Source organism: Emydura macquarii, unplaced genomic scaffold (genome assembly GCF_026122565.2).
Source record: "Emydura macquarii macquarii isolate MOO-44397 ecotype Brisbane River unplaced genomic scaffold, CSIRO-AGI_Emac_v2 contig_1146, whole genome shotgun sequence".
In the NCBI taxonomy this organism is placed as follows: Eukaryota; Metazoa; Chordata; order Testudines; family Chelidae; genus Emydura; species Emydura macquarii.
This window is the reverse complement of record NW_027131283.1, coordinates 8,325,489-8,344,321: the sequence shown is the minus strand read 5'-3', so window position 1 is coordinate 8,344,321 and position 18,833 is coordinate 8,325,489. Positions and strand designations below refer to the sequence as shown.

Below are 18,833 nucleotides of genomic sequence, written 5' to 3'. Positions count from 1 at the left end.
GTTAGTCAGGGGGAAAACATCCGTTTATAGAAAAGCAGCCTTAACCCAACGTCTTTGATAGAGACTCATGGATTTAGCATATTTATTTTTTATTTAAATATTTTAAGAGATTATAATAAATTTAAGCCTTAACATTTTTTATTAAATTCAGATTTAATTTTAAATAGGTTTATATTTAAAAAGAAAAATATAAAACATAAAAATCAGCTTTAAATTAAGAATCTAATGTTTTTGTTTTAAAAAAGTCATCAATTTTTATCCACCCTGATTAATGATTAATGACAATTAAGTTCATATTATCACATACCCTCACATATCCAAATAAAATAAATTAGGGAAAAGTCTCCAGCATTTACTGCCAATTTCATATCACTTTAAATGTTGTTAGCAACACACTGCCACGCTCCATGAGGCAGGCGTTTATTTCAATCTCCAACGATGCAATACATATCCCAACTTCAACAAACTCTCCATCTAACACAAAACCTTAATGGAAACCTCTGGAAGTTTAATTTAGAATAATGTCATATGTAAACTCTGTGACAGCTAAATGTACCTGTTATGTGATACAATAGAATATTAATTCAGAATTAAAATTTTGGAACATAGGGACTATTGATGAAGAACACTGTTACATAAATCAGTGTTCTCAAGCAGGGGTACAGTTACCTCTGGAGTAGGGGTACATCAACTCATCTTGATATTTGCCTGGTTTTGCAAAAGGCTACATAAAAGCCAACAAAGTCAGTACAAAACTAAAATTTCATACAATTTGTTTATATTGCTCTATATAGTATACACTGAAATGTAAGTACAATATTTATATTCCATGATTTATTTTATAATTATTTGGTAAAAATGAGAAAGTAAGCAATTTTTCAATAATAGTGTGCTGTGACACTTTTGTATGTTTATGTCTGATTTTGTAAGGGAGTAGTTTTTAAAAGAGGTGAAAGTACCCGGCTTTTATCCACCTACCCCATTGTTATCTATGCCCTTGGATATACATATGTTACCTCCTATATATGTTTCCTATTTGCTGTACCATTTCTACCAACTGCATCTGAGGAAGTGAGCTGAGGCTCACGAAAGCTTATGCCTGCTGAAATTAAATTTGTTAGTCTTTGAAGTGCTACAGAATTCTCGTTGTTTTTGCTGTATACAGACTAACACAGCTACCCCTCTGGAACTCTTCTATTGAATACATTGTTTATTAACCCTCTAAATCTTTAATTTTGGTTTTATAAAGAATACATTTATCTATTCGAGTTAGTAGCACATATTAGCCTCTGATAATGAATATTTCTTATCTTTAATATTTCAGATGTTTATAACTTCTATTACACACCAATTCTTTTTTAAAGATCAGTTTTTAGGTGCAGCTAAGGATGTTCAATCATTGTTCTTTCATTCATCTAATTACATTCAAAATAATATAACTGTGCAAATAATACTTAATGTTCGCAGTAACCAACCTGCATCCAATTTCCCAACACCATATTTACTTTTTGTTGTTTACTCAACCTTCAACCAATTAAGCATATAAATAGTTCCATACTCACATGTAAATTTATGGGGCGTGGGTGTTTTGTTTTTTGCAGTTCTGCCTTTGGCCCCAATCCTCCAAGACTTATGCACAGATTCATAGATTTTTATTTAAAAGCCATAAGGGAACATTGATTGTGACTGTCTGTATAACACAGGCGAAAGAACATCATCCAGCAATTTCTGTATCAAACCCATAACTTCTGGTAACCTACCTTACCAGAAGAGACTCAAGGAGCTTGGCTTGTTTAGCCTAACCACGCAAAGGCTGATGGAAGATATGATTGCTCTCTATAGATACATCAGAGGGATAAATACCAGGGAGGGAGTGGAGTGATTTAAGTTAAGTGCCAATGTTGACACAAGAACAAATGGATATAAACTGAACATCAACAAGTTTAGGCTTGAAATGAGATGGTTTCTGGAATAGCCTCAAGTTCTAGAACAGCCTTCCAAGGGGAGCAGTGGGGACAAAAAACCTAACTGGCTTTGACTGAGCTTGATTAATTTATGCAGCGGTGGTATGATGACACTGCCTACAATGGCGTGTGGCCCATCTGCAACTACTAGCAGCAAAAATCCCCAATGGCTGGAGAGGGACACTAGATGGGGAGGGCTCTGAGTTACCACAGAGAATTCTTTCCCAGCTGTCTGGCTGGTGTGTTGTGTGTGTCAGGGTTCAGCCAATCACTATATTTGGGGGTCAGGTAGTAATTTCTCCCCAGGTCGGGTTGTTTTTCAACTTTCTCACAGCATGGGACATGGGTCACTGGCTGATTTAAACTAGAGTAAATGATGGATTCTCTGTAATTTGAAGTTTTTAAATCACTATTTGAGGACTTCAGTAATTCAGCCAGAGATTATGGGTCTATTACAGAGGGAGTGAGTAAGGTTCTGTGACCTGCCAGGTGCAGGAGATCAGACTAGATGATCATAATGATCCTTTCTGGCCATAAAGTTTATCAGTTAGAATGTATCTTTTAGAAAGACCTCCAGTATTGAGTTAAAGTAGAATTCATCATGTCCCTAAGTAAATTGTCCCAATGGTTAATTACCCTCACTATTTAAGTTATTTATCTTATTTTGTCTGAATGTGTCTAGCTTCAGCTTCCAAGCACTGATTTGCCTTATGTCTTTTTCTGCTAAATTAAAAAGCTCTATCAGAAATCTTTTCTTCATGTAGATGGTTGTAACCTACTGTTTGATAAACTACATACTAGATTGACCTTCTTTAGTCTCTCACTAGAAGGCAGGTTTTCAAGATCTTGAATCATTGATGTAGTACTTCTTTGATACTTATAACCATTTTTTTTTTAAATGTTGACCTCAGGACTGGACACAGTATTCCACTAATGGTTTCTTTAATGTCATATACAGTTGTAATAACACCTTCTTACTTCTACTCAATATTCCTCAGCTTCTACATCCAAGGAAAATATATATCCAAGGAAAAGTGCTTAAATTCTCACACAACAAATAGTCCCCAGTCAATGGCAAACAGCACTGAGTTTTCATAGTTCAAGAATAACTGCCATGGTCCTGTACTCATGCAGAAACATGGGGATAGATACCATGGAATACCATGATAAGGATAGGGCTCAGTGCAATAATTTCACAGAGCTAAATATTTCAGAGTTTATTGATTAATCTGTAAGTGATTTATGACATGTATTTAAGGGTACATCATAATCATGGTATCAGGCACAAGTTTAAAAAATATTAAGACATTTATGCTTGAATTAAAGAAATGAATTGGAAATGTCATTACATTTTCAAGGTAATATGTGATACCTGCAGGAAGTAGGTGCACATCTCTGGAAGGAACCAGACAGCTAGCTGTCTGCTAGCATTTTTCAACTGCAGACCTATGTCCATAAAGTGGAAGGAATTCAAAAAAAGAAATAACCACTGAGACCTAATTGTTACACCCCCACTGAAGAACAGACAGTGGGGTTGGGGATAAGGTCCTGTTTATGACAACTGGCTACAGAAGCCCCTGGACTGTACTCAGAATGTTGGGGAGGAATTCCTCAATGAACATTTAGTAATGAATAGATTACTACATAATTGTGCTGGTGTTAGGAATAAATACTTATTTCCTTGGTAAATGTAATGTATTCTGACATACATCTCTGTCTACATAACACAGGAACTGTAGCATAACAATTTTATTAAGAAAGTGTTCAGAGAATACATGGGTGGAAGAAATATTTGAAAACCTTGACTCCTCTTTCTGCATCACATACACATTTATATATAATCAAAAACATTTACTAACAGACCATAAAAATGTGTTTATACCAAAGCCGAGAACAAAAGAAAGCACAGGATAGTATGTCAGGATGCTACCACTGAAACAGGTTATCTTAAATACAAGCAAAAAGTTAATATATTTCTATCATGAGCCAGGTTACTCAGGAACAAGATGAACTGTTCTTTCCTTTTACATTTTCCCTTGTAGCCAAAACTTCATTGTTAACTCTTATTTCCATCTGAATTTGTCCTTAAATACTTCATGTGTAGTGATCACTAGACCACATTATGTTTTCTTTTTTTTAAAAAGCTACTAATCTGTACTTTCTGGTTCTCACATCAGAAATTTAGAGCTGGTCTACACATAGAGGTTAACTAAAGATGTGATTTTATACTTTGTTAAACCAGTGCCATTTGTTTGGATATTCATAGCCATTTAAACCTCACTTGTATCATTTACAATGTGTTGGCAAGTGTACAATTGCAAGCTAAACCAATAACTTGTTTTAAACCCATATAAAAGTGTCTGCATACAAAAGTTACGTTATGTTGGTTAAACTAATGCAAGCTAAATCAGGGAAATGTGTGCATTTCAACAATCTCTTGGAGATCCACATTTTCCCCGTGGAAGTGCTCTGGGAAGAGATACCATGTATGTCTACATCAACTAACACTTTTGCAAATGCTAATCTAGAAATGCCACAAAAAAGTTTGTTTAAGGACAAACATTTTTGTGATTTACTGTAAGCTGCGATGAATGAAGTCAATGGAGCTACTCCAGTTACACCAGATGAGGATCTGGCCCTGTATCTCTAATGCTGAGCCAGCTAATCTTTGCTCACCTTCCACCAATTTTTTTCACTGTGCAGCAGTCTACATGACATTTAGAAGTGTAAATACCTGTATTGTGCTGTTACTTTTAACACTGAAAATGACAGAAAAGTGAGTACAGTGGGGTAGTGGAAAACAGAGGACACCACAAATGCCACATTGCTTTACTCTACTCCACAAAGCACACACACTATTTTAGAGAAAAGCCAATATCAACTTGGGGGGAAAAATCACATTTTTTGAAAATTTTGTACTTATTGTGGTGAAAAACATCTAAGATTACTATGACTGAAACAAGTAGGCAAAAAAAAAAAAAGATGTTTACTTTGTACATAACCTGCTATCAAATGTCAGTTTCAGTTTCCCCGCAAACAAACAGTAAGCAAGGGAAAAACGGATCATAATGGTTAGTCAAACAGGGAAAGCAAAAAAATCCTCTAAGTGTTAAATAAACAACTTTAAACCATATTTTGAATATTTTTGAATTTTCAACTTGGATATTTTGAAACTCACAGGTGTCCCTTTACTATATTCAAAGTTCAGTATATATCAATGAATGACAGATGCAAGCTGTACAAAACAGGGTTACGTGAGGTTCTAGTAAAACTCAATGGGATACTACAATAAATAAAGTAAGGAATTTACACCGTTTTGCCTTTTTGAGAGAACAGTAACTACACACCTAGATCACACACAGACTAACTGCTGACAAACATTCTGACCAGAAGTGGTCTCCTATTGGGGACCACATGGAGTGGGAGAGGGAAGAACAAGGCTACCAAAAACAACTCAGATGTGTTTTGTATGGTGGCTACCAATCTTACCAAATAGGCCACTTGTATAGCATTTCCTGAAAGGAATGTCCACATGGGTAAGGACATAAAACCCCAAGCTGAAATCATAACTGAAAATGTCAAGACTTTATTTATAACAGATATTCTAAAAAGATTTACTTTTACTGATGTTCATGGATGTGCAAGGCATAAGAGTTTCTCTATGGTGTCTCCTTCAACTCGAGGTAAAGATGCTAGTTGGAAATGCACATATATTTAATACAAACAGAGATACTAAAATCATCACATTTCAAGACCTAAAAATGGCTTTCAAATTTGTGGGTGCAGTTCTGTACTATTAATTGCTCACATAAATTGGAGATAAGGTTGAAGTCACTTTAAAAATTTGGTTCATAGCATAATTAACTTCATTAATCATCACTTCCAGATGCTGCGGACTTGACATCAACTAGGAGCATCATCTAAGGTAATGTCCTGAGCACTTCCTAAAGGAGAGTTCTCTGCTTCAGAGGCAGGGCTATCAAGGAGAGGGACAGAGTCCTCCATTTCCATGCTATGCTGCTTTTCCAGTTCGTAACTCAGGTCACAGTTCCTTTTGTCACTGACCTCTCCCTCCAACTCGTCTGCCAGTTTGTCCTGGGCCTCAGCTGCCTCCTCAGAATCTTCCTTTTGGTGGAGAAAACTACAAATCATATTAGGTCTGCTGTATGAGAAATCTTTGTCTTTGATCTGTAACCACTCCATACCACCTGCTCAAAAAAAAAAAAACCTAGTGAGAAGGGAAGAGTTTAATAGCAAGACCATATTTTTTCTTAGTTTCACGAGTTTTGTTTTAGCCTTGAACAATAATTAGAAATATGCAACAAACAAAGTAATGTTATGGTTGAGGCAAACCACCGTTACATATGAGGTGGTGTGTGCTATATGCTTGTGCTACAAAGTCTTGATGAGGGAAGGAAAGGAAACTGCCTGTAACCCATTTTCCAAACTGGAGACATTAAAATCCCTTCCTATTGTCCATACTTCCTTCTGCTGCATCAGACAGACTTTTCTTCATTATGACCCTCATATGCTGAACTCAGGAGAAAAATTCTTAAGGTATGCCTTTACAGCCAGCCCCACAGCGATCGATTCAGCGGGATCAACTGAGCGGGTAGTGGAGACCTGCTCATTCGATCCCAGATCGATTACCGGCATTGACCAGAGAGCCTAACTCCCCGAAAGAATGAGAGGGCATCTTACGTTGACGCAGTGCTCTGAAGGCGCCATGGTACAGCAATGTAAGTACGTCAACGGGAGATACGTAAGCTACATTACATAGCTTGCATATCATCTGTCTTCAGAATCCCAGTCAGACAGATGACTGGTGATAAGCCATTTTCATTTGCTTTGCACTTGAGAGCTACATATCAGAATGTTGTCCTTCTAGCTGATCAGTGCCCCTAATGAGTTTTTAGCTCTCCTGCTTCTTCAAATCAACCAGTGCTTGCTATTATATGACAACAATGTCCCCTACAACACACAACCTACTAATGCTGACTCCCGAGTATTTTCAGCCCAGGAAAGGACCAAGAATCAAGATATGGTCTCCCATGTGCTGTGTAAAACAAAACCATTAGACCACCAGCCAAGCCCATTACATTTTTAAAATGTGGTAGCATACAAATTTTTATGGTACCTATTGCTGTCACAAACTGGGCCACTCAATTACAATACACTCCACTGAATTAGGATGTCTCCCAAGAGATTAAAACCAATACAATGCAAAAGTAGTGAGTGCTCCCTAATGGGGATACCTTCTGGGGATTTACTGGCATTTGAGTTTTGTGTGCATCTCTCATGTCAGATCTGTTTTTTCATCTAATAGCTTTGCATTCTTCCATAGCATAAAAATAAATGGTACAAAGTTGTAAAGGTGAACATTTCCTTGCCTAATACAAAAGAAAGACTGGAGTGGGAATGACACCTTTTGAGAATTTAGATATTCATCTTTGGGCTGAGTCCCACTACACATACAGGAATCGAGGCCACTAGTTTTTGTGATTGCAAATGGTTTCCTGTAAGTTAGGGCTGTGTCTAGGTTAACCAAAAACTATTATTTAAAAAGGATAATACTTTTTCAATTCCTATTTATTTTGCATTTATGAGACAGAAAATCCCATTTGCATTATGAATCCTGGTGGGGAAAAATCTTTTTAATTCATGTAAACAAAGTATTTAGAATCTTGAGGTTGGTTTTCCAATCATTTACAATACCAGTGGAATAGCGGATATAACCGACATCAGTTTGTCATTCTTTGGTATCTGTTTTGTGCAGTGCCCATCACGGTTGTATCTAGGTGCCAAACAGCACCTATGCAAGTTCCAAAAGAACTTCCATATGATTTAAGATGCTGAGAACATATTTTACTGATGCAGAATGGAGATTACCATGATAATTTAATTTTAGAATAATCAAAAAACTTGATGAAAAATGGCACCAGAAAATGTCTAAGAATGAATACTAATGAGAAGGGTATTGCAGGTCTGTAGACCAGACTACTAAAAACATATACTGCAAATACAGATTAATAATGGGACTGGTATTTCTTCCCTCATGTAAATATACCCTTGAGAAGGCACACATTCTCAATATAGAATAATTAAAATGGGTCAAGTGATGAATGTATGAGAATTGAGAGTTTGTCATGTGCAAGCATTGAACTGCTTGTGAGGAAGCTTGAGAGTACAATTAGGACATTTTGTACAGTGATGTTGTTTAATTAAGCAACCCACCCACCAGTATATTACACTAACTTTTAAAATGAACAATTTCTTAATAAATTAATAGGTAGTGTTAGGTGGGGAGAAGAAATGTTACGGATAATCTGATGGATAAAAATCATCTCATCTGTAGTCAGATCTTCACATCTAGATCACTCACAAGATGACTTTTTATACCATAATATGTAATCTTCCAGCTGAATACGTATGTGTTTAGCGTAAAATGGTTCTTTATTCCTAACCCTATGTATGAGCAAAATGGCAGGAACAACTGGGAACAAGACATTGGTAAGAGCAGTATTACTGTAAATACCTAAATATAGAAACAGCATTGACTTCAGGCCTCGAGATAAAGAACAAAATTTAACTCTGGTGTGAAATGGTACAATTTCACTGAAGCGAGTGCATCGGAACTTAATTTGCCTACAGAATGCATATAAAAATGGAAAGTAATTTGGTCAAAATCACCGGAAGCTTTACAAATAACTATAATTAATTTTTAGTTCAGTTAATTTGTTTATACATCATTTGTTGTTTAAGAACAGAGTTTGTATCCTTTAATTCTCTGGATGTTTACTGGCAGTAAAAGGTCAAACTAATTTCCATCTGCAGGCTGGTATCAAAAATAAAGTTTAGTCCCAGTACAATCTCACATGTTCCCATGTACAATACCAAGTGCACTAACCTACGCTCTCTTCTCCTTCCTTCTTTTCGGTCAGGAGCGTCCGTGTCATGTTCAGCTTCTTCACTGTGTGGCACTTGTATTTCAGCTGTAGTTTTTGGTTTCCTTCTGCGTCCACTATAAAGAGAAATTAATTGATTCATTTTCATGAACATCCCCATCATATGAAACATGAAAGTTAGCTGAATCTTAACAGCTTCAGCTCAGATACAAGCCAGGACATACAAGATGTATCACTTACTGTGCTCTGCATTTTCTTCAAACATCACACAGGTTCCAAGGGTATCTATGGAGAACAAAGGACATTTAGCTGAGAAATAATAGAGATTATTTGCCAAAGGCCCAGAACTTCAAAAAGCTGAGTGCTCTCCAGCTCCATTGAAATTAATGGTAGTTGAGGATGATCAGCATCTTGCATGTCACACTGAAAATGAGAGGTTTCATCCATATGATCTTCTCCTACCTTCATACTCCCCAGCAAAGACATATCTGTCCACTTGCAAAATGGGCCTCTCTGTGTCTATTCCCTACAAACAAGGATAGGCAGAAATTACACTGAAGTCGTGCCTCTGCTAGTCAAGGCAAGGCCACAAGACTAGAGAAGCCAACTAGTATGCCAGGTACAGTAAAACCAACATTATATACAGGTTCCCTAAAACAGTATAAGCTTTTTGTCTTGTACTTGTGCAATAAGGAATGCAAACTAGTGTTAGTAAAGCAAGTCTATTGTATCATACTGGGATTAGTATGGGGAGAAAAACTAGGACAAAGTAAACTTTTTATTTTCCAGTTTATAGACTGAAAAGATTTATAAATTGCAAGATTTAGATTAAACAGATATACAGTACAATATATCTTGGACAATTAGGCAAGCAAATGAGAAAGTTTTGAGTGGGAAAAATGTTTGCATGAGTACACAAACACCTAAACAGCAAGCAGGCACATCACCAGTCCAATGAAGGGATGGGAAGCTATTATTTATATGCAACCAGCAAATCTCTGAAAATAAAGGACATCGTCAACTTAACATCAAGTACATTTCTAAAAGTGAGTTAAAAGTGGTTTCCAGCACTAGTCCTGCTTCTGTGTCCTCCAACAAGTTTTTGTGGTTTGCAATCACTTTCCCCTATTTTTAAAGTGTTTTTTTTCCCTTCCGTTTCTGTGAGAGATACCCCCACAATCAACAGGGAAGTGACTACAGAGAAAAAAGTCATGAAACTGACTCCATACAAAATGCAGTGAAACAAAGTAAACAAAAAATGTTTTGGGGTGACAACTTTTGTCATAGTAACTAGGTGTTATTTTAATTATACTCGGTACATGATTTTAGGACAAACACAATTTTCAAGTTAATAGTGTCCCAACTGAGTTGACTGAATCCAAAGGAGCATGAACTATTCTATGTCCAATCTCCTATTTATTAACAGCTTTTAAAAAGTACTTCATGTAATTGCCTCAGGGAAAGCTATATTACTAAGGCCATGTCTACATTAGACAACTTAGGGCAGCACAACTGTGCCAATGCAGATGCACTGCTGTAAAATTGCTTGCGTAGCCGCTCTATGCGAATGAGAGAGAGTTTTCCCGTTGGCATTATAAAACCACCTCTACAAGCGGTGGTAGCTATGTTGATGGGAGAAGCTCTCCCACCAACATAGCACTGTCCACACTGGCTTATATGGTTGTAACTTGTCACTCAGGGGTGTGTTCCCTCCTCCCCCTAATCCTGAGTGACAAAAGTTATACCAACTAAAGTGATGGTGTAGATAAGCCTTAAGTTTATTTGCATGAAAAATAAGTTATTCCATAGGGAACAAAACCATCATCTAGTTTTAGGGCTACAGGCTGGGGAATCTCTGAGGGTAAGAGGGTGGAAGAAATCCTCACTCTGCCTGCAGTTAGGTTTTGTACTGATTTCATTACCATTAATTAAACTTTAGGGTTACAATAGCTTCTGTGGCTCCTGGGAGCCACAAAACATTCTTAGCTAAATGTCCTTTGTTCTCCATAGATACCCTTAGAACTTGTGTGGTGTTTGAAGAAAATGCAGAGCACAGTAAGTGATACATTTTGTATGTCCTGGCTTGTATCTGAGCTGAAGCTGTAAGGTTCAGATAATTTTCATGTTTCAGATGATGGGGATGTTCATGAAAATGAATCAATGAATTTCTCTTTATAGGGGATGCAGAAGGAAACCAAAACTACACTAATTTTGGGAGTGTATTTTTGTTTTTTTGGTCAGGGAGGTATAGTTTGGAGGGGGAGGAAAGAGACAGCCAGAGGATCTACCGAGTATATGCCTTCCCCAAGACCAGCTGCATTTAGGGATGTTGCAAGTCTCCACTGACCATAGCTTTGCAGCACAGAGTTTGGGACCTCTGTGCGAGTTTCCAAAATCCTGTCCTCCCTTCTGCAAGAGAACCTCATGGGTTATACTGGCTCAGAACCTTTCCAGTACATAGGGACAAAATTTATAACAGGTTTTGGTTCTTCCTGCTTATTCTTCAGACAGACTCATAACCCTGAGTTTGTAATATCAGTCCTTGCCACACAACCCAATTATGATGTCACAAATGAAGGAAGGTATCAGATGGGGAATCAGGTGCAAGATCAGAAGAACTCTTAATGGTGAGCCAAAACACTTTAAGTACACACAACAATTTTCTGAAATCACTAACAGAACACGAGCAATCTTAAAACTGCAAACACAGCTCCCTAATTCTCACTTCACAAGCCTGTAAACATGAAATGTTCTCAGAAAAACACCCAGCAGTCTACTCCATTTCTTAGCAAAGATTCAAAACTAGGCGTCTCATTGGTAACTAGTACTATAACGATGCCTCATTACTGATACTTCATTATTTTTCTTAGTATACTGTAAAGTATTATAATTAAAATTAAACTATGCTTAAAATACCCAAACAAAATTTATTTATTGTAATGTACTAACCTTGATCTATACAATTATATTTGTTTGCCCTCAACAGTGGGATTTCTCAGGTGTGTAAAGTTAAGCACAATCTTTTTTGTGAAATGAGGTCCTTTCATGTTAATTTTGTAAAATCCACAGCAAGTTGCAGTTATTAATACAAATTCATGAGATTCTCTCACAAATACTTCCAAAAAGTAACTTAAAAAAAAAAAAATCTTCTGAGACTAAGGTTGGGGTTTTGTTTTTCCTGCTAAAATTGATATAAACAACTTCCAAGTAGCATGCAAAATGTAGATCTCTGCATTACCCGTATAAGATGCAAAAATTGGAAAAGTTTAATAGTGTCTGTCAAGAGTAAATGGTTTTCATTATTTAAAAGCACTGTTTGGCTGTTATTTCTCCCACCCAAGTCTCTCCTAAAGTTAAGGCCATATTTTCCCCCTCCAGGATACCAGGAGCACTGATATCCAGAGTAAGCATTATGGTGCTGAATCTCTTATCCAGTTTACAAGAACTGCTCTTTATGACACATGGAGACTTGTGGGAAGGGAGAAAAGGGGCTTGAGGGTGTGTGAGAGTGGTGGTGTTCTGGAAATATAGAAAAGTTTTCTAGTAAGAGTACAGAAGAGTCCCAAGGCACACAATTTAAAGCAAATCACAATGATACTGGTGAAAATATGCAACCCTATGACAGTGGCGTACTGAGGAGGGGCAGGGGGTGCGCGTGCCGGGCCAGCCCTTCACAATGTGCAGGGAGCAGGAGCCCAACCCACTCAGTTGTGGGGTGAGGCCGCCCTGTCCGAGTCGGCGACGGGCTGCGGGGCTGAAGCAGGAGAGGCAGTCGCTGAGTGGAGTGGGCAGCGGAGCCAAGCCTGCATTTGTGCCTCTCCCAGGCCTTACATGCACCCCCCTGCAGGTTTAGATCCCTCACTCCCCAGGGCAGCTGGGGGTGGCACCAGGACCCCTCCTGCCCTGCAGGGGAAGGACTGGAGGGGGAGGGGGGCAGCGCAAATGCAGGCTTGGCCCTGGGCACCGAAGACCCACAATACACCACTGCCCTATGATATTACCTTTGAGCAAGATCACCAATAACATGCCCCCTCAGCCATCTATTTATCATGGTCAGATAAGCTGGGTCAGACCCAGGAATAAATTTACTCAGGAGAACAAGAACAATGCATAATTTATATATGAACTTATATTGAGTTTCTCTGATTTCAGCTGTAATTGAGATTTAGGAATTGATTTTACTGACATTTATTCTGGACATCAGTGACACGTTCAGAGGCACATTTCATCTCTCTCTAACTTTGGGTCTAACAAATGTCCAAATTTGAAGTGACTTCCTTATATGTGGAAGACACTAATATTTGGGTTTTTTTTTTTTGGTTTTTTTTTTAGAAATAGTGCTCTTGTGCATTCAGTCATTCCCAGAAGCAAGATAGCTTATCCCACATGGGGAATCAATTAAATCACTTAACTGTAAAAGAGTGAAGGCTAGGTAACTCTGCCCTTGATAGTAACTTTGTAAGAGAGTAGACAGTCAGAGATAAGAACGTCTGCTGAAATCTTAACATCAGGCTGCTCTTCATATGCTGAATATCTGGGTTCACTAGGCAGTATTTTGGGCTGAGAGATTAAACAGGATGGCTTTAAGGTAAAAATCGGTATTGTTGCAAGCGGTTGTCAAATTTTCAAAAATCACCTATGGCCCAGATCCATAAAGGAACTTAAGCGCCTAAACCCCAGATTTAAGTGACACCGCAATTCACAAAGCCCCTGTTACTACCTCCTAAACCTGTACATATGCAAACTCACTCCTCACCTAAATTTTTGCTGTCAAAGTTCTCTAGATACTTACGTTTCTGCCTCTGGGCATGCACAGAACAGCTCAGTCTAAGTATCTGGACAACTATTTCATGCCTAAATGCCAGCAGGATCCTCAAACCAGGTAAAGATAGGTGTTCCCCTGTCTATCTTGCCTGTGGGGCCTGATCTCGCAGATGTGCTCAGAGCACGCTTATTGTATCAGGGCATGTTCAAAATGCATCTGGAGATGGTGGTGGGACACCAGTTCAACTCCCCTTCTACCTGATGTTTAGAAAGATGGGAGTCCCTCTGTTCAAATCCTCTCAGGAGAGTGCTCTAACTACCAGATTATGAGATATTCTGATATTGGTCTCCCTCAATCTCTCCTGTTAAAGATGTTCTACTTTGGATAAACAATTACCCATTGAAGAGGGAGACTGGATCCTAGATATAGTGACTCTAGCATGGTGGTAGGTCAGTCTCACAGTCTGTTTCTCTCTTGCCCAATGACTATTAAATATTTTGCTAAATGGAACAGCTATAATGGGAAAAACTGAGGGAGATCGACATCAGAATATCCCATAGCACAGCATAGCACTAATAGGAGACCCTTGTTCAAATTATTACTCCCCTGCAGGCAGAGGGGTAATGGAAGCTGGGTCTCCCACATCCCAGGTGAGTGCTCTAACCACTGGGCAAAGAGTTATAAAGAGGGCACTGCCACTGGCAACACTTCATCCTCTGTTTCAAGAAATTGCTTAGGTGCCTGAGTGGTCTGATACCAAGAGCAGGGCTCCTGGCTATGGATCATAAACAGATGTAGGCAGCTTCCTGTAGCTTGGACTTAAGCACCTAACTCCATGAGGGGTCAGGGCTCAGGACACGCCACTTTCCTCAGCATCTCACACTGACTAATTTAGGCAATTCCCCACCTAGTGTGCAAGTTTTTGTGGATCCCATTCTTGGTCCCTCTCCTCCATGCAATGTATAAGGAACCTAAGCACCTAACCCAGGGTTTGTGGATTCCACTGGGTGGCTAGGCACGCTAAAATTAGGAGTTGCAATGCCTAAGTCCTTTTATGGGTCTAGGTCTAAGTAACTCAGGAGCCCTCACCACCTTAGATTTAGTCACTTGGATGGTTTTGAAAGTTTCACCCTAAGTTTTGCATAACACTATATTCACAGGCAACTTTTGATATGCATTCATATCACCCACTGATACTAATTGCTTTGTGCACAGACCATGGGTGTTGATTGCCCTCAGTCTGCATATTTCTGCACTAAGGGTTTGATCCAAAGCCCACTGCGTTCAATGAGGCCCTAAAATTTCTCCTTGTTCACAAGAAAAAGAACTTGCCTCTCTGCTAATGTGTTGTAGTCACACTCACCAAAATCTTGCATTTGTTTTCACATTTTTCTAGGAAGTCTGAATCAATAATTCCTGATAATTCCACCATGACCAGCTGCTCCTGCAAAATAAATATGTAAAGCACATTCATATTATATTTAGAATACTAAATAAATAAATAAATAAACTTTAACATGAACACAAATATGTTTATTACTTTACTATTAAAACAGACCACCCTCAAAACTAGTACTATAGAACCAAACATTGACCTATATTCTTTGTTTGCAAAATAACACAAAGACACTGCTATACAGAGCAAAGTTATAGTCCTTCTAGTACACAGTTCTGTCCATGTCACCAAAAACACACACCTGAATTTGATGGCTGTTTATATTCAACCTCAGATGGTGTTCAGTTTATACTTTGAAGAATAAGGATTGACAGCCCTTATAATTTTATGCCAGCTAGCATAGCTGCACATATCATACTTATCCAAATTTTTAATTAAATCTTACAATGCTTCAACATTTACCAATTATATACTATAGCAATGAACTCTATATGTTGGAAAAAATCTTAAAGTTTATGACTATCTGTTTACAGTGCATTGCCTTTCCATTTAATCTGTTCTTGTAATTCCTTCCTTTGGGAGTGTGGGGAGTGGAGGAAGAGAAAATGGTGTTGACAGATCCTTGCAGGTTTTTTTCTGAGGGTAAGAGATAGATGCTCAATATTCATGACCAATCTTATAATAACCATCAGTGAACACACAATGCAATTTTAAAAGTGCGTTAAAGGAAATACTGTAAGTTTGATTTTTCTCATGAGCCAGTATTACAGAATGTGGGGATTTTTTTTTTAAGGTTATGGTAAAATGTGACAGTATCAGTATTATTTTCAAAGTTCTTCCTCCAATAATAAAAGTCTCTTGTCCAGTTTCAGTTGATTACATGTAACTATCTGACTTTGCCATCAGTCTTCTACTATCAGGTAACAAAAATAAACATCTCAAAAAACCAACTTTGTTACAATTGGAAGATTTTATAAACATGGCTCTACTGGAGAGGCAATGAAGTCCAGTGAGTATCGAACAGACTTGGAAGACTTGAGTTCCACTCCTCTCGCTGCCTCTGACTTTCTGTGACCTTAGCCAAGTCATTTCACGTCTCTGTGCCTCACTTTCCCCTTCCACTGTTGGAGTATCTGGTCTACTCAGAATGTAAGCTTTTGGTGGGGAGGGACCATCTCATCTGTTTGTACAGGCGAATCACATTGGAGAGCTGATCTCAGTTGTGTGCTCTAGGTACTACTTTAAACAAATAACACCACCAATTCCAGTATCCTATGTGAAATGAACTGGTGTCAGTCCACTTCCTAGCTGACTAGTGTCCACATTACCTCCATTCTTCTAGGAAATGTCAAAGGCCTGCTGCTCTATACTACAAAATGTTACCATTTGTAAACAATCATAAGTACACTTATAAAATTTGCAGATGACATCAAGCTGGGAGGGGTTGCAATCACTTTGGATAATAGGCTAGGATACAATAAAAATTCAAAATTACATTGACAAATTGTACAATTATTCTGAAATCACTAAAATGAAATTCAGTAAAGATAAGTGCATAATATTGCTCTTAGGAAGGAAAAAAAATCAAACGCACAACGAGGGATGTAAGCAGCTAAACGTTTAAACAGTAAACATTAATACCGTTTACTAATTAGTTTAAACATTGCCCTGAGGGAGAAGGGGAGGCACCGAGTCCAGCACGGCTCCCTGCAAGCAAGAGCTGCCCATCTGTGGCTCTGCACATACTGGGGAGGGGAATGCTGCACTGGGTTCAGCACCTTCCCACAAGCAAGAGCTGCCCAGTTGTGGTTCTGCATGCACGGGAAGGAGCCACGCAGGGCTCATCTCTTCCCCGCCAAGTAAGAGCTACCCGTGCAGCTCCCCCCTGAATGTGCAGAGCCACAGCTGGGCAGCTCTTGCTCTGGAGCTGAACCCAGCATGTGAGCTGCCCAGCTGCAGCTCAGTAAGTGCGCACCTGGGGCGAGCTGCACAGCTCTCGCTTGGCAGGGAGGAGCCGAGCAGAGTGCATTTCTTCCCCTCCCCACATGTGTTTAAATGTTAAACATTCTATTTTTTGGCCCTATAAGTGGATTATTAATTAAAGGAATTTTTACATCCCTATGAACAACTACAAAATGGGGAATAATTGGATAGGCAGTAGTACTGTTGAAAAGGGTTTGTGGATTAGAATGGATCATAAACTGAATGAAAACCAAACAACATTTTGCAGTTGTAAAAAGGCTAATATTCTGAGATGTATTAATAGGAGTGTCACATGTAAAACACAGGAGGTAGTTGTCCCTCTCTATTTGGCACTGGTGAGGCTTCAGCTGGAGTACTGTGTCCAGTTCTGGACAGCACATTTTAAGAAAGATATGGATAAATTGGAGACAATTCAGAAGAAAACAACAAAAACTTAAAAGGTTTAGAAAACCTGACCTATAAGGAAAGGTTAAAAAACTGGGCCTGTTTACTCTAGAAAAAAGATGACTGGGGTGGGGGGGAACCTGGTAACAGTCTTCTAACAAGTAAAAGGATTATTACAAAGAGGACACAACTGTTTGCCATGTCCACTGAACGTAAAATAAGAAATAATGGGGCTACTCTGCAGCAAGGGCGATTTAGGTTAGATATTAGGAAAAACTTTCTAATGATAAAGGTAGTTAAACTCTAGAATAGGATTCCAAGAGAGGTTGTGAAATCCTCATCATAGGAGGTTGATAAGAACAGGTTGGACAAACACTGGTCAGGAAAAGTCTAGATTTGCTTGGTCCTACCTGAGTGCAGGGGGCTGGACTAGATGACCTCTCAAGGTCCCTTCCAACCCTACATTTCTATGATTCTGTGTTAACTTATAAGGTAGCAGGTACATAGTGCTGCAGTGAGTCTGCAGCTGGCTCAACCGTGTGCCCATTCACACAGGAGGGGACAGGCAGCACGACGACACCGAAGCCATTTACTAATCTCGCTACTGACTATCCACACAGCAGCAGCCCCTCCTCCCTCCCTCATAATTGCTCCCAATGGCGTGCAGTCTCCTTACCACGGCACCGCAGACCATGCCCTGGAGCAGGGCTGGGGGCACAAACGCGAGGCTGCTGGGCGGGGAAGGAGGCATCGCTGATGCCCCAGGTGTAACTAGTGCGGGGCGATGGGACTGGGAGCTCCCCGCCTGCCAGCCTCAGTCACAGACACAACCTCCGCCCAATCCCGCGGGCGGGCGGACGGACGGACAGACAGACATCCCCGCCACACCCGCCAGGTGCCAGCCCCGCCCGCTCGCCCTGGGCTCCGGTGACGCCGCGCAGGAGGCAAAGGAGGGGGCGCTGGGCTCAGGCTGTCCAAGGCGAGCCTCCGGGAGCGCGCACCGCGGCCAAACCCCGTCACTGCCCCCACCCCTGACTAACCGCTCCCGGGCCGGCGGCGGCACAGAAGCAGACAACCAGCCCCTGGCACCGCGCGCCGCTGCGTACGCTCCTGCGTACCTCCACCTCCTCCTCTCCCTCCAGCTCGTCTCCTGTCACCGCCGCCATGTTCCCACCCACCCACGCAGCGCAGGCCGGCAGCGGCGTCCTCCTCGGCGCGCACCACGTGACCGCCGCCGCCGCCGCCGCCATCTTACATGCTGGCAGATTCCCCACCCCCCCCCGGCTGCGGCTCGAGGCGGGGCTCGAAGACGGCGACGCGTGAGTGAGTCAGTAACAAAGCGCGCCGCGCGTGGTGTCGAACCCAGCTGGGCGGCGGCATTTTCCAGCAACGGCTTCCTATCAGTTCTGTGTCTGTGAGGTAACAACAGCGTCCCG

General features: G+C 40.0%; 1 protein-coding gene across 2 annotated transcripts; it reads right to left on the bottom strand.

Annotated features, from left to right (window-relative positions):
• Positions 1-3,166: 3,166 nt before the first annotated feature.
• GTF3C6 (general transcription factor IIIC subunit 6) lies at positions 3,167-18,600 on the bottom strand. 2 transcript variants are annotated; one of them, XM_067546601.1, is made up of 6 exons: positions 18,516-18,600; positions 14,998-15,078; positions 9,332-9,395; positions 9,110-9,154; positions 8,872-8,985; positions 3,167-6,172 (listed from the first exon to the last, which is right to left on the bottom strand). In XM_067546601.1, the coding sequence occupies exons 1-6, from the start codon at positions 18,561-18,563 to the stop codon at positions 5,868-5,870; spliced, it is 657 nt and encodes a 218-aa protein (XP_067402702.1). In that variant the 5' UTR covers positions 18,564-18,600; the 3' UTR covers positions 3,167-5,867. The 2 variants fall into 2 exon arrangements, with proteins under 2 accessions (XP_067402702.1, XP_067402701.1); XM_067546600.1 differs by lacking the exon at positions 18,516-18,600 and adding an exon at positions 18,074-18,163.
• Positions 18,601-18,833: the final 233 nt, after the last annotated feature.